This window comes from Pavona decussata, unplaced genomic scaffold (assembly GCF_977016875.1).
Source record: "Pavona decussata unplaced genomic scaffold, jaPavDecu1.1 SCAFFOLD_67, whole genome shotgun sequence".
In the NCBI taxonomy this organism is placed as follows: Eukaryota; Metazoa; Cnidaria; class Anthozoa; order Scleractinia; family Agariciidae; genus Pavona; species Pavona decussata.
Window position 1 is genome coordinate 3,374,874 of NW_028145486.1, and position 11,540 is coordinate 3,386,413.

Here is an 11,540-nt window from a genome sequence, read left to right on the forward strand (position 1 = left end):
TACTTTCTGATTGTTTTATTGACAGTAATATAAACCATAGACCATTTAAGTACAGTTATACTTGAATACCAGTGATGCCTTTTAATTATTGTCAATAACCTGTGCTCAGACTAAAGGAAATCCTGACCAGTTATCAGTAATCAGTGGTACTGTTGCTGCCGTGCACTTGTGTCATGGCAAACAAGCGCGTACTATGTCTGCAGGTCTTCTCTGTGGTTTTTATGCATGAACGTAAAAGGCATCAGTTGAAGCTAGAATTGTTGAATAATGATAATTGACAGCAAGCTTTTAATTAGTAACTGTACAGAACCCGGTCTATCTTCAGTAGGTTCTGGCATTTTAGTATGCCTTTTAGTAACAGGGAAACTCTCAAGTTCAGTTTTACAATGCTATAGAGCAGTATTACAACAAAACCTGAAAACTGTAAGCCTGATGTATATTCTCCTCATATGGTGCATGTACTTTTACTAGTACTAGTTCGGAGAATTTGTTCAGAAATCAATGAAGGTATTTTATTGTTGGTGACTTTTTCCTAAATTCTCATGGTCTTTGTGTTTGATTGAGTAGTTGGTTTATAAGGAGAAAGTTGATGCTGATCACTTCTGGGGGGCAAAACAAATCCACCAGTCACAAGATTGGATTGTGACCTTTTGAACTTGTTCCACTAAAGTCCTTTGTTTTACAAGACACAACAAGTTTTGAACTCTTTAGTTTGCATGTTAACAAAAGGCCCAGTGATTAATTAAACATTAAACTAGTATCTGAAAAATAATGTGCGCATGAAATGAGTATCACTGCATTTTAAAAGCAGAGTAAATAATCACTGCCTTTACTCTTTACGGCGCTTTTTGCTCGTTAAAGGCTTTAAATAAATGTTAAATAACCTAAATATACTTTCAAATTCATATATTATTTTAACCGAATCCTATGGAAGCTCAACAGCATCATAACGAAACACAACAAGGCTGCTGCATAAACTTGTTTTTGTACACACTTCTCTAACTACGATTTGTCCTTTGTTTTAAACAAGTATAAGCTATTTCATGTCCAGGCAATTTTGGCACAGTATATATCTGTAACAGGTAATGAAAATTTTAAGGCATATATTGTGGACAGACTATTCTCTACATTGCGAGAATGCATCACACGGCCATGATTTTGGCTCTTTGCTATAACTTAAGGTAACTTTATTGCAATGACTAAATTTTTTCAAATTTTGAAAATGATGTATTCTGGGAGTATTTTAATCTTGCAAATATTTTGCTAAGCAACCTGAGAAATAGGGTAAATTCCTAATTTTTCTCAATATGTTGGGTTAAATTTTGTCATTGCAATAAATATTTGTCTTAGGGTGCATAGTTAGGCAGAAAACAATTTCCAGTTCCCGTTTAATAAGTGGGATCCATATATAGTCGAACCTCCCTCAAGCACTTTCTAAGTTTACATTATTATTGTTATTATTATTGCCAGTGATTGCTCAGTTGCTGAGAAAAGTGGTCACCAATTGCATTGGTCATGTGAAGTAAATTCTCTCATCAAGATTTTCTTGCAGTCTTTTGCTCCTCTTTTCTGGTTGCAAGTTAACAAACCCTGTCCCTTCTCTGCTGCAGTGAAACCTTGATTGTTTAATGTAGTGGTTCTGACTGTAAAGTCTCCAGAGGAAAGCTTTGAGTGTGATCTTTCAAATAAAAGCTAACAATGTGACTTTCCTGTAGAAAGTCAGGTAGTCTGTGGGTTCAAACCTACTGTGATACTGGCTGCAAAATGAGGAGAGGGTTGACAAATTGCTTCATAGCTCAAGACATACAAGCCCTTGGCGACCCCACTGCAGGCCTGAGGGTGTGTCCATAAGGTGTGGTTCAAGCATACTACACATCAGGGCTATTTATACAAATGAAAACAAACTGTTCCCTACATATACCACGTTTTTTAAATTATTTAATACACTGGTAAATTGCTGGAGAGCAGCTTACTTATGACTTCTTTGTTAGGTTGCATTGGACATGTATCTTACAATTTATTTCGAGTTTATGTTTTTTTCCTTTTGAGTCATATCATCACTAAAATGAGTACCAAAGAGATCTAGAATTTAACTCATTACTTTTGTATAGATAACCCTGTGTTGTATGTCATTAGAAATAACATAAATCGCTTTTAAATTACATTGTAGTACATGATTTGACCTGTGTATTACGGTAATTAAAAGGTTTCTTGTGAAAATGAACCAAAATTGTAGAAAAATAAATAAAGAAAACCTCCTTCATATAAACAATAAAAATTAATTAATCTAGAGAATTTTATCAAAAGTTAAACTTATGTTAAAACAAGTTAGCTTGACTTAGTGATTACAGTCAACTCCCTTTATTGCAGACACCCTCGGGACCACGCATTAGTGTCCTTAAGAGTGGGAATTTATTTCAGTCAAATGTCTGTACTTTATTAATTTTGCTGGGGATTTAGTTGTTGTCCTTATTATTGGGGTGTCCGTAATAGCGAGGTGTCCGCAAGGCGAGAGTTGACTGTAGCCACGATTTTTTCACACAAATTGTGCATGCCTTTGGTATTTACCTAATAGATTCTCTCTGTTTTTGTTCCATTTTTACTCTTCAGCACTGTACACACAAGTTCTCCTTATCGCATTTGAGAATTTCCATATACAACAACTTTTATTTTTGTGATCTCCAACAATAATTTAATGAGAAATTGTGTCTATTGCTTTTGACTCGAAGAGTTAAAAGATAATCTTACAGGAACTCACAACACGAACATATCAAGAAACAGTTTTACTTGTTTCTTGCAGTACTTGGCCTTGTGTAATAATTATTATACTATAGTGGCATCTCTATTTTCCTTTGCTATTGTTGCATTCCATTAGACGAGGAGTGACCTCTTAGTTTTGCCTGAAACATGTTAAAAATAGAATTAAATGTACTGTTATAACTACAAGGTAATTTAGTGGTTTAACCCTGAATCTTGTAGAGTGCTGTATAAATTAACCCTAGCTGTAAAGTACTGCTTCATAGCTTTTCTTTGAATGGTGATGCTTAATGAATGCTCTAGGATTTCATCCACATTAAATTGTGAAACAACATTATTCAGCACGATGCTTGGCCCATGAAGAGAGAGAGTTAACCATTGGTTTTAGAGTAAAAAGGAAGAGCGGTTTACCAAAACATTGGTCAGCCAATTGTCTCCAAACTGTTGGCCGACTGAAAGTAAACTTTCAGTCAGATGTAACTAATAATATTTCTAGCCAAACGCTTTTGTGCAAGATACAAAGAGTGAAAACATGACCAGATGACTATCTTAAAGAATACTAGGCCTTTCCAAGCAGGTTAAGCCACACATTAAAGAGTTGTACAAGTGTACACCTCCTTTGTTATTGGCACAAAGGAAATCTATACAGCTGGCATGTGCATCGGTATTCTACTCTCAATTTGTGTCCATCTGTAAATGAAGATGAATGAAAACAGGTCGAAAAAATGCCATGAAGATGCTCAATAATATTATGTAATGTTTAAAATACGAGCAGCAGTGTTTTATCGGATTTAAAACCACTCGGCTGCGCCTTGTGGTTTCTGAGACCCGATAAAACACGTGATGCGAGTTTTTTAAACGGCTTCAAAAACATTCCTGGAAAAGAGTGTGTCAAGAGAGTTCATAACATTGATGCTTTTGTTAACGTTGGAAATTAGCATACGAGAAAAACATTAAACACTGCATACTAATAAGGAGGAGGTTTTATCTGGTTTTAAAACCACTGGACGTGATGTTTTATCGACTATTTGATAGGTCAATGGGGTTATGAATTATTAATTAGTTTTTGAACTTAAGTTAATGACCTTTTTAGGCTTGTGTTTACCATAACACTTCCCTCAGAATTTTAATACAAGCTATGATTTTCATGTGTCCTTTGCAGAACATGACATGCAATTAATTAAACCTTGCGTGCTCTTTCTTGAATTCTCTCATGCATCTTACTGGTGAGAACAAGTGAGATTTTTTGTGGAATTTGAGCACATTTCCTGAATGTGAGGCTGTCCCTGCACATTGCAGAATATTATGTGTTTTTCAGGAAGGCCTATTGGCCAACTCTGGGCTATCTATCAGCCATCCACTGGTTGACACTCGAATACCAACTGTTGGTAATCTTTTAGCAATTAGCTGGAGGATGGGATGTTCTTGTTAATTTTAGTTACATTACCATTTATTATAGAGTTAGTTTCTGTTATCCCTCTGGGGCCTCACAATATTAGAAGGAAACCTAAAGGCTCTAAGTTTAGTATAATATAGTGTGTGCCAAGAAAGGGCCATTTATATCTTTTGACCAACAGAAATACAACACAATGGAAAGGTTACTGGACAAAGACAAAATCAGAGAGTTGTGTTATAAGCTACCGGTATGTTCTGCACTGAGTTCCCACTGAATTTGCAGGATTCATATATATGCAGCTTCTGATAATTATCACTGAAAAGTGATTTCTATCCACAATGAGAGTTTTAGACGGTTTTGATTGTCACAATGAGGCAGCTCTCATTCAACCTTTGAGAATGAGGCTGTTTTTAAGCTTTGCTTGTGACCTTTCCTCTCTGTTGTATACTATGTATTTGCTCTTTAACTACACTTTTAAGGCAGTGCCTTGGAATACAAAGGTATTTTTGTGTGGTTTATGACTATACGGGAAAAGCAGATCTTAGCAAGGGCTACTGAAATGCAAAAAGAAAATGGGGGGGGGGGGGGGGGAACCATGCACTTTTCAGAGATAATGAAGTGACGACAATTCTAAAAAGCTCTAAAATATATAGCAATGTATGGCATTTGTTTCCAAATTAACGCTTAATTATCTCTGAAAAATGCATGGTTACTTCCAATTTTCTTTTTCGATTCCAATATATATCACAGCCCTTGCAAAAGACCTTCTTTTCCCATTTAGTCATAAATAAACTACGCAAAAATACCTTTGAATTAGGTAGGCACCATCCTTAAGAAATCAGGGTTTCTGGAACATTTCGAGATGTGCAGAACACATGCGTGTTGGTAAAAGGAGGCAAACTCTTGTAAAATTAAAGAAACTTTTCAACATCAGTAGAATGTGGAAAAATACAAACCATTGAACAAGCATTTACCTATAGTCGATACGTTGATGGCTACTTGCCTCGGAGTCTTTCCGCTGCTGTTCTTCCCGCCACTGTCTCTGTCGTTCTTCAAATTCTGCTACTCGTCTTTTTGCTTGTTCTAATGTTTCTCTCATAACTTGGTCTTCACTCTGATGTGGAAGCCATGAGAAAAGAAAGAACTTTACTAAAGGGAAATGTCTGAAAGCCCAACCTAACTTAAAGGCTTGATACACTGTTATCAGTGGCATATCTTTTCATAGAGGTATTAATTGACCACTTTAAACTACATGCAAGAGGGAGGGACCCAGCATGGCTGAGTGGTTGGAATCTGGTGGTCCCAGGTTCAAGTCCCACTCTGGCCACACGCTGGAGTTGTTTCCAGAGTTCAACTCCTTGGTCGCACTTGTAAATGACCAGCTGCTGCCTCCTGCCAGTTGGGGTTTTATAAACCATGTTATTTTCAATTTATTAAAAAATAACTATTTCTTTGTGAGCATCTGTGCTATGAACACTACTGACAGTAAGCAAAGGTTCTGTTTTATTATTATTACGCGGGATGCCCTGAAGGGGCATACCGTGTCTAAAAACGGGTCGATTTCTTTTTTTTTTTCTTCGTCGTATACACAAATCGGTACATTAATTTATTCATTAAACTCTCCCCTCTCCTACTCGGGATGTATTGTTTTGATTGTCTTCAACAAAAGCAGGCCAATCAAAATCCATTCTTGTCGCTTATATTGCAAGGGAGGGGACCCACTCATCCCTACCTGTGTGACGTCAATGCATCATTTGATATATTTATTAAAGACGGATTAAGTCGCGCCATATTGTTTTAACATGTTCTGGACTCAAGTGTGCCGTTTTCAAACGGAAATTTCACCATTTTGAAGCGGTAAATCGAAAGAATAACTTCTAAGAAGCACCCGACACGTAAAACGGTGGAAATTGGTGAGTTCTTAGTGAAGGAATCGTGCTTTGTTTGACAGTCTTAGACCACGACGCGAGACTGAAAAGAGGTCATTGAGAAGCTTACGTTATCGTAATGGAATTTGACAAATTTCCGCTGATAGTCTGAGTCGCGTAACACACGGAAAACAACGTAACGCAATCGTCGTGACTCAAACTATTCCATTAGCAAGGATAGTTTTATCAATCGGCGAAGCATACAGTTGGAATAAATGAATCAGCCCCAGCATCTCGCGTAATGCCAGTATAGCAGGCATCTTGTTACTATTATTATAATTGGATTTTTTTTCCTTTTTCTTTTAGTCCTGGTCAGGAGCCCATGGGCTCCTATCCTGGTAGAGCTGGGACTAGGCAAAAGGTGGGGAACAAGGGAGGGGGACCAAAGGAGACCTGGCAATCTTTTTTTGAGATACAGTAGGTCCTGCTCAAGTACAGTAGTTTTGACTGTCTCTCTTGCTATTTATAGTATTGTTTTACTCTGGAAAGTATTTTTGCCAAGGGTCATTACCACTCAACATTTCAATGATTCTTTTTCCCATGAAGGTCAAACCACAAGTGATTGTAACTGGGTCGTTCCCCTAGAGTCTGTAATAATATTGGTAAGTGAAGCTATCAAACAGAATTCAACTTAGTCTGTGTATCATGTTTGTTTGTTTGTGATCATTGAGTCTGTGAATGAACTCCTCACATCTGACATTCAAATGAATGCTATTCAGTGGATCTTAGTTGTGGTGTTGTCTTTGTGACTTTGTTTGAAGATTCTTCAAACTTTTGAGTCTATGGATGTACAACTAAACTGACAATCCATGTAACATGATATGTTTTTTACTTTTGAGTTTAGAGATGATTTTTTAAGTGGCCTTCATTGAAATGAAATTTGTTGAGAAGTAGTACTTTCCTGTTTGTATTAATTCTTGTCGTTTTGTGCATGAGATTACAATTTTATACTGGCCAGTTTAAGATGCAAAGTTTAACACCTTTGCAAATAACAGAAAACTCCTCAATAATTTTACACAACCAATGAATTACTGTAACCGAACTTCCAAAAGCAATTGCATGTCAATTTCAGCAACGTGTGATTATCAATGGTTTTCTGCCCAGGTCAAATATTGATTATTGATAAGGATGGAGGCTATTATCTATATTGCCAAGCAAGCTGAATGTACCAGTATTGTTTCATTGATACTTTGATTACTACAGCTGCAGGAAATGATCTTTAATTGTATAACAATTTTAATCAGAGGACCCCTAGAGTCTTGCTGTAAATTGGAGTCTCATTTCCTGAGGGCAGATAGTGTCTTGGGTTGAACTAATTGATGAAGTCTAGACAGCTTTGAACTGTCTGTGAAATGGATGTAATCACGTTGAAAGGAAAAATTATTTTTAGGGTTTCCACTACTATTTATGATCATCAGTTCAGAGGGATTATAAGATTACTTGAATTAAAGCTGGAAAGGAATTTTCATTAACTCCCTAGGAGTCAATATTAGCAAGCTCGATTAATTATATTGCAATCAAGGCATTCGCACAGCAGGTAGTATCATAAATAAATCCACCTGAAACCCATGATTGATCATTAATAAGAACAAAGCAAATCTCTGATCCCCATGTGCTGATTACGTAATACATGCAGGCAAATCTACCAAGAAGTTATTTATTCAATTCACAACGCTAAAGAACAAGTCAAGATGTAGTTTTGTCATCTTATCACATGTCAGATCAAACTCCTGGAGACTCAGGAAATTGCATGTATCAGGCTCAGTGGATATTTTGATCTAGCAACTGCACCTTTTCCTGTTAAATCAACCATTTTGATCTCTGCACAGAAAGCAGGAAATCCACCCAAAGTGTTGATAGTTGCAAAAAAAAAATAAATAAATAAATAAATAAAAAATCATGTTTTTACAATTGAACATTTTTAATTTATAGGTTCTAAGAAACATATTTTTGTAATTAATTTACTTGGTCTGGCAAATGCACGTGCTAAATATAGACAAAAAATTGAAAAAAGTTTTTCAAATACCAAGCGAAACCTTTCGACCCAGCCATTCACTTAGCGTGAGTGTGTAACAGAAGAAACCAATTAACCATTCAACTCCTGATGAGCTCTTCACCATTTGATTCCATGGATAAAGTGTTATTTTAAAGCTGCACTTTGCGATGTTTACACAGACATGAAGACAGAGAACAGCAACGGGATGTGCTTCATGCTAAGTGAAATTCTCCAAACTACCAAACATCAAATACACAAGAGCTGCTAGGGAGAATTTGTGTGTTAATCATCATGACTTACTTGAGCTTTATCCTCATCAAACTCTAAGTAGCCTGCTCCATCAAGTCTTTGGAGGTCTAACCACCCTTTCCATACCACGCACACACCATTCATTATAAAACGGCTTTTTATGAACACCTGCGATGATTTAACAAAACAGTAACAAATTAAAGCAGTTATGGTGGGGGTATAGGTGGATCTGGGAGGGACAGTGGAGGAGAGTAGAAGAATGATCACAAGATGAATTGGCATAAAAGCCTTGGTTCAGAGCTTACATTTTCAAAATTTTCTTGGACAGCACACCCTGACTCCCACAAAGAGAGTTACACCCCCCTCTCAAGTATACCTGGAACCTCCCCAGTGCTACATATACACAGTGGTGAAAGCTGTGTGCAGATGTTACAAAGGTGCCCGCTTTTTTAAAACGTGTTGGGTAGTCTATGAACTGTGTGAGGTGCGCAGATGTCAGTGACGTAAAAGACAGCAATATAACGAGATGCTATGATAAATAACTCAGTGCTGATTCCTTTGCTGTCACAAAACGATTATTCCTACAATCTGAGTAACATTAAAACTTTACGCAAGTCAACCGCAATATTAAAAAAGGTCAAAATCGTGTTTCGCTTGCTTCGCAAACCATGTGGAATTTATTTATCAGTAAAGGGCGATTTGGAATTTTACTTAGGTGGCGGTGTCATTCCTAGATTGAAATGTTTGGCATAATTAAATAAGTGTTTACACACGCAAACTTTTATTTTTCCACTGTTTCCAATTTATTTTTCATTAGAGCGCTCGGCAGAGTCGTTAGAGCATTTCAGAGCAGACCAATAAGCATCAGTGCGAGAATCGGTTAAACGTAAATACTTTTGTGTGTAGTAATTTGTTTTCAGTTGTTCTCATGCTACGTATTCGTAACACAATCGCACTTGAATCAAAGAAAAATAACAAAACAATCACGTCATTATTGCGTCAAATTCAGGAAGAAATCAAATACTAGTTTGTCAAAATAATCTCTCTATGATAACGTACACCTGTATATAGTGTCGGAATTTCATACTGGGAAAGATAACTTGAAAGCCGAAAGTTACCTTGAAGCTAAAAACAGAAACTATTTCGAATGAAAGTTTGCGCGCTTGGCGTGCGCTAATCCGACCCTGACGATGACAATGTAATTCCTCTGTAAATTGACTAAATTCAAAAAAATATTTTGAAACTTGATCGCGCAATTTTTATCATTTAGTTCGTGTAAACAAGAGCTTGCAATAGATTGTGCTCCTGCTTACATACAAGATTATTTATTGGGATAATCTGTTATTTTGAGGTTGAGTTACAACAGACCCGAAGCAGAATAGCCTTGGGGATATCACGAATGATTAGTTTTGTATTTTCCGACACGAAAATTTTAAGCGGCTTGCCAAAAGCTGCCATTTTAAACGCTATAATTACTGGCGTCGAAAAAAAACATGGGATTCCTTTTAGCTTTTGTTTGTTTCGCTTTTTATAAAGCAATTTTCGTTGCTTTTTACAATATCGTGTATTTATTAGCGATTAGCTCTCCACGCAATCATGCAGTTAGTTGCTTCAGATTGAGGCAATTTATTCAAAAACAAAAATTCGAAAGAATAAAACTTCTACGTGGAAAAGCCGACCAAGAGGATGTCCGAATCGAAACCAGTCACTTCGAATAAGAAAGCCATTCAAATGCTGAAATGTTACATATTGTAAATAATTAATTTGTCAGCACGTGCAATTATCCGGTGTTGGCGACATTGAGACCCAAATTCCCACCAACAAACAATTCGGCGAACCTTTCACTGACATTCTGGTCGATTTTGTTAAGAAGTTGTTTCCTCTGCGGAAAGAACAGAGTCATACCGACAATGCGTTTTCTCTGGATTGTATGATAATCGGAGCGATTTCTCATGCATAATTAACCGGGAACCTGCTGCCAGTAGCTTTAATAACCAGATGTTTATACACAAATAAACTTTCAAAAAGAAATCAAGTCAGGCGCCTACTGACATACACAATCATTTTTCTTTTCGTTCAAGACGGAATTTTCCTGTGTTCCTCCGTTGTGCCCACATCACGTATTTCAAAACTGGCACTTTTCCAGTTTACATAAATATTCTCGTTGAAACTGACACAAATCAAGCTTTGAGGACAATCCAACAAAATATTCAGATTCCAAAACACGACGGCTATTTAATAACATTACGCCTCACTTTGCGAGCTCTTGAATAAATAACTTGCGTATCTACACGTATTTCATCCCCGGGTTGTGCGCAAAATCATTTGTAAAGTGTTCCGTACCTTGCCTGGTTCTCGGTCAAAATCGAGATAGTCTTTAGGCACTGTTCCGTCCTCTCCTTTTGGGAATTGTAAAGTGAAGTTCGTCCCAGATGACACAAAAGCCTACATCGTCAATAACAGAATTATTCAAGGGTAATCACTTAATGACACAGAAACAAGAATTCATTCACGAAGGCGACTCAAAACTACGCATAATAATCTTGCGAAAAGTTTTGCTCAACTCCGTCAAAAATAGTTTTTGCCAACCTACCACGTTCGCTTGTCCGTCTCTCGCTTCGGTTTGAAATCTGACTATACGTTCTTCGTGTGATCTGTCCCGGTAGCCTGTGTATTTGATCTGAAAATAGATGAAATCGGTTGAATAGCATCAGTTTAGAGTGGCCATGTGAGTTTACAACTTTCTGATGTGTAACGCAGAAATTGTCAAATCACCTCTGTTTCTCGTGACATTTTTCTAAACAAGTCGTCATTCTCAAACTTTTGCCTTTGTTCCGCCACAACTCGCGGCATTCTGTCGAGCTTCGGGATAACTTGCGATGTTCTTCAAAAACTTTCGAGTCTTGCCGCCTAAAATTCTATGAGATCAGTCAATGCGTGTCCGATTTTCTCGAAATTTCATACCTTGCATGACATAACTTCCGCTTCGTTGGGCCGAAAACAAACCTCTGCTTCGCGAAGAAAGGAACATGACAAGCTATTGTCAACACAATGGACAAAAAGTAACTCAGCGCTGTCTCTGATTGGTCGAGTAACTCCTCCATGTATTGATAGCACGCGTATGCACTCGCGTGTAACTAATTGCTCCATATTTGGTGTGACAACAACAGCGCCTCCAACAGGCGTCTCCCACGGGAAGTTTCGCTTTCTTTCG

General features: G+C 37.2%; 1 protein-coding gene across 5 annotated transcripts; it reads right to left on the reverse strand.

The window, feature by feature from the left end:
• LOC146478130 (core-binding factor subunit beta-like) lies at positions 1-11,366 on the reverse strand. 5 transcript variants are annotated; one of them, XM_085112873.1, is made up of 7 exons: positions 11,102-11,366; positions 10,920-11,006; positions 10,670-10,771; positions 8,378-8,494; positions 5,128-5,267; positions 3,405-3,447; positions 3,055-3,374 (listed from the first exon to the last, which is right to left on the reverse strand). In XM_085112873.1, the coding sequence occupies exons 1-7, from the start codon at positions 11,177-11,179 to the stop codon at positions 3,348-3,350; spliced, it is 594 nt and encodes a 197-aa protein (XP_084968999.1). In that variant the 5' UTR covers positions 11,180-11,366; the 3' UTR covers positions 3,055-3,347. The 5 variants fall into 5 exon arrangements, with proteins under 5 accessions (XP_084969000.1, XP_084969001.1, XP_084968999.1 ...); XM_085112877.1 differs by having other exon boundaries at positions 5,157-5,267; positions 11,102-11,364; XM_085112874.1 differs by lacking the exons at positions 3,055-3,374; positions 3,405-3,447 and adding an exon at positions 1-2,900 and having other exon boundaries at positions 5,157-5,267; positions 11,102-11,364.
• Between the last annotated feature and the right edge of the window lie 174 nt (positions 11,367-11,540).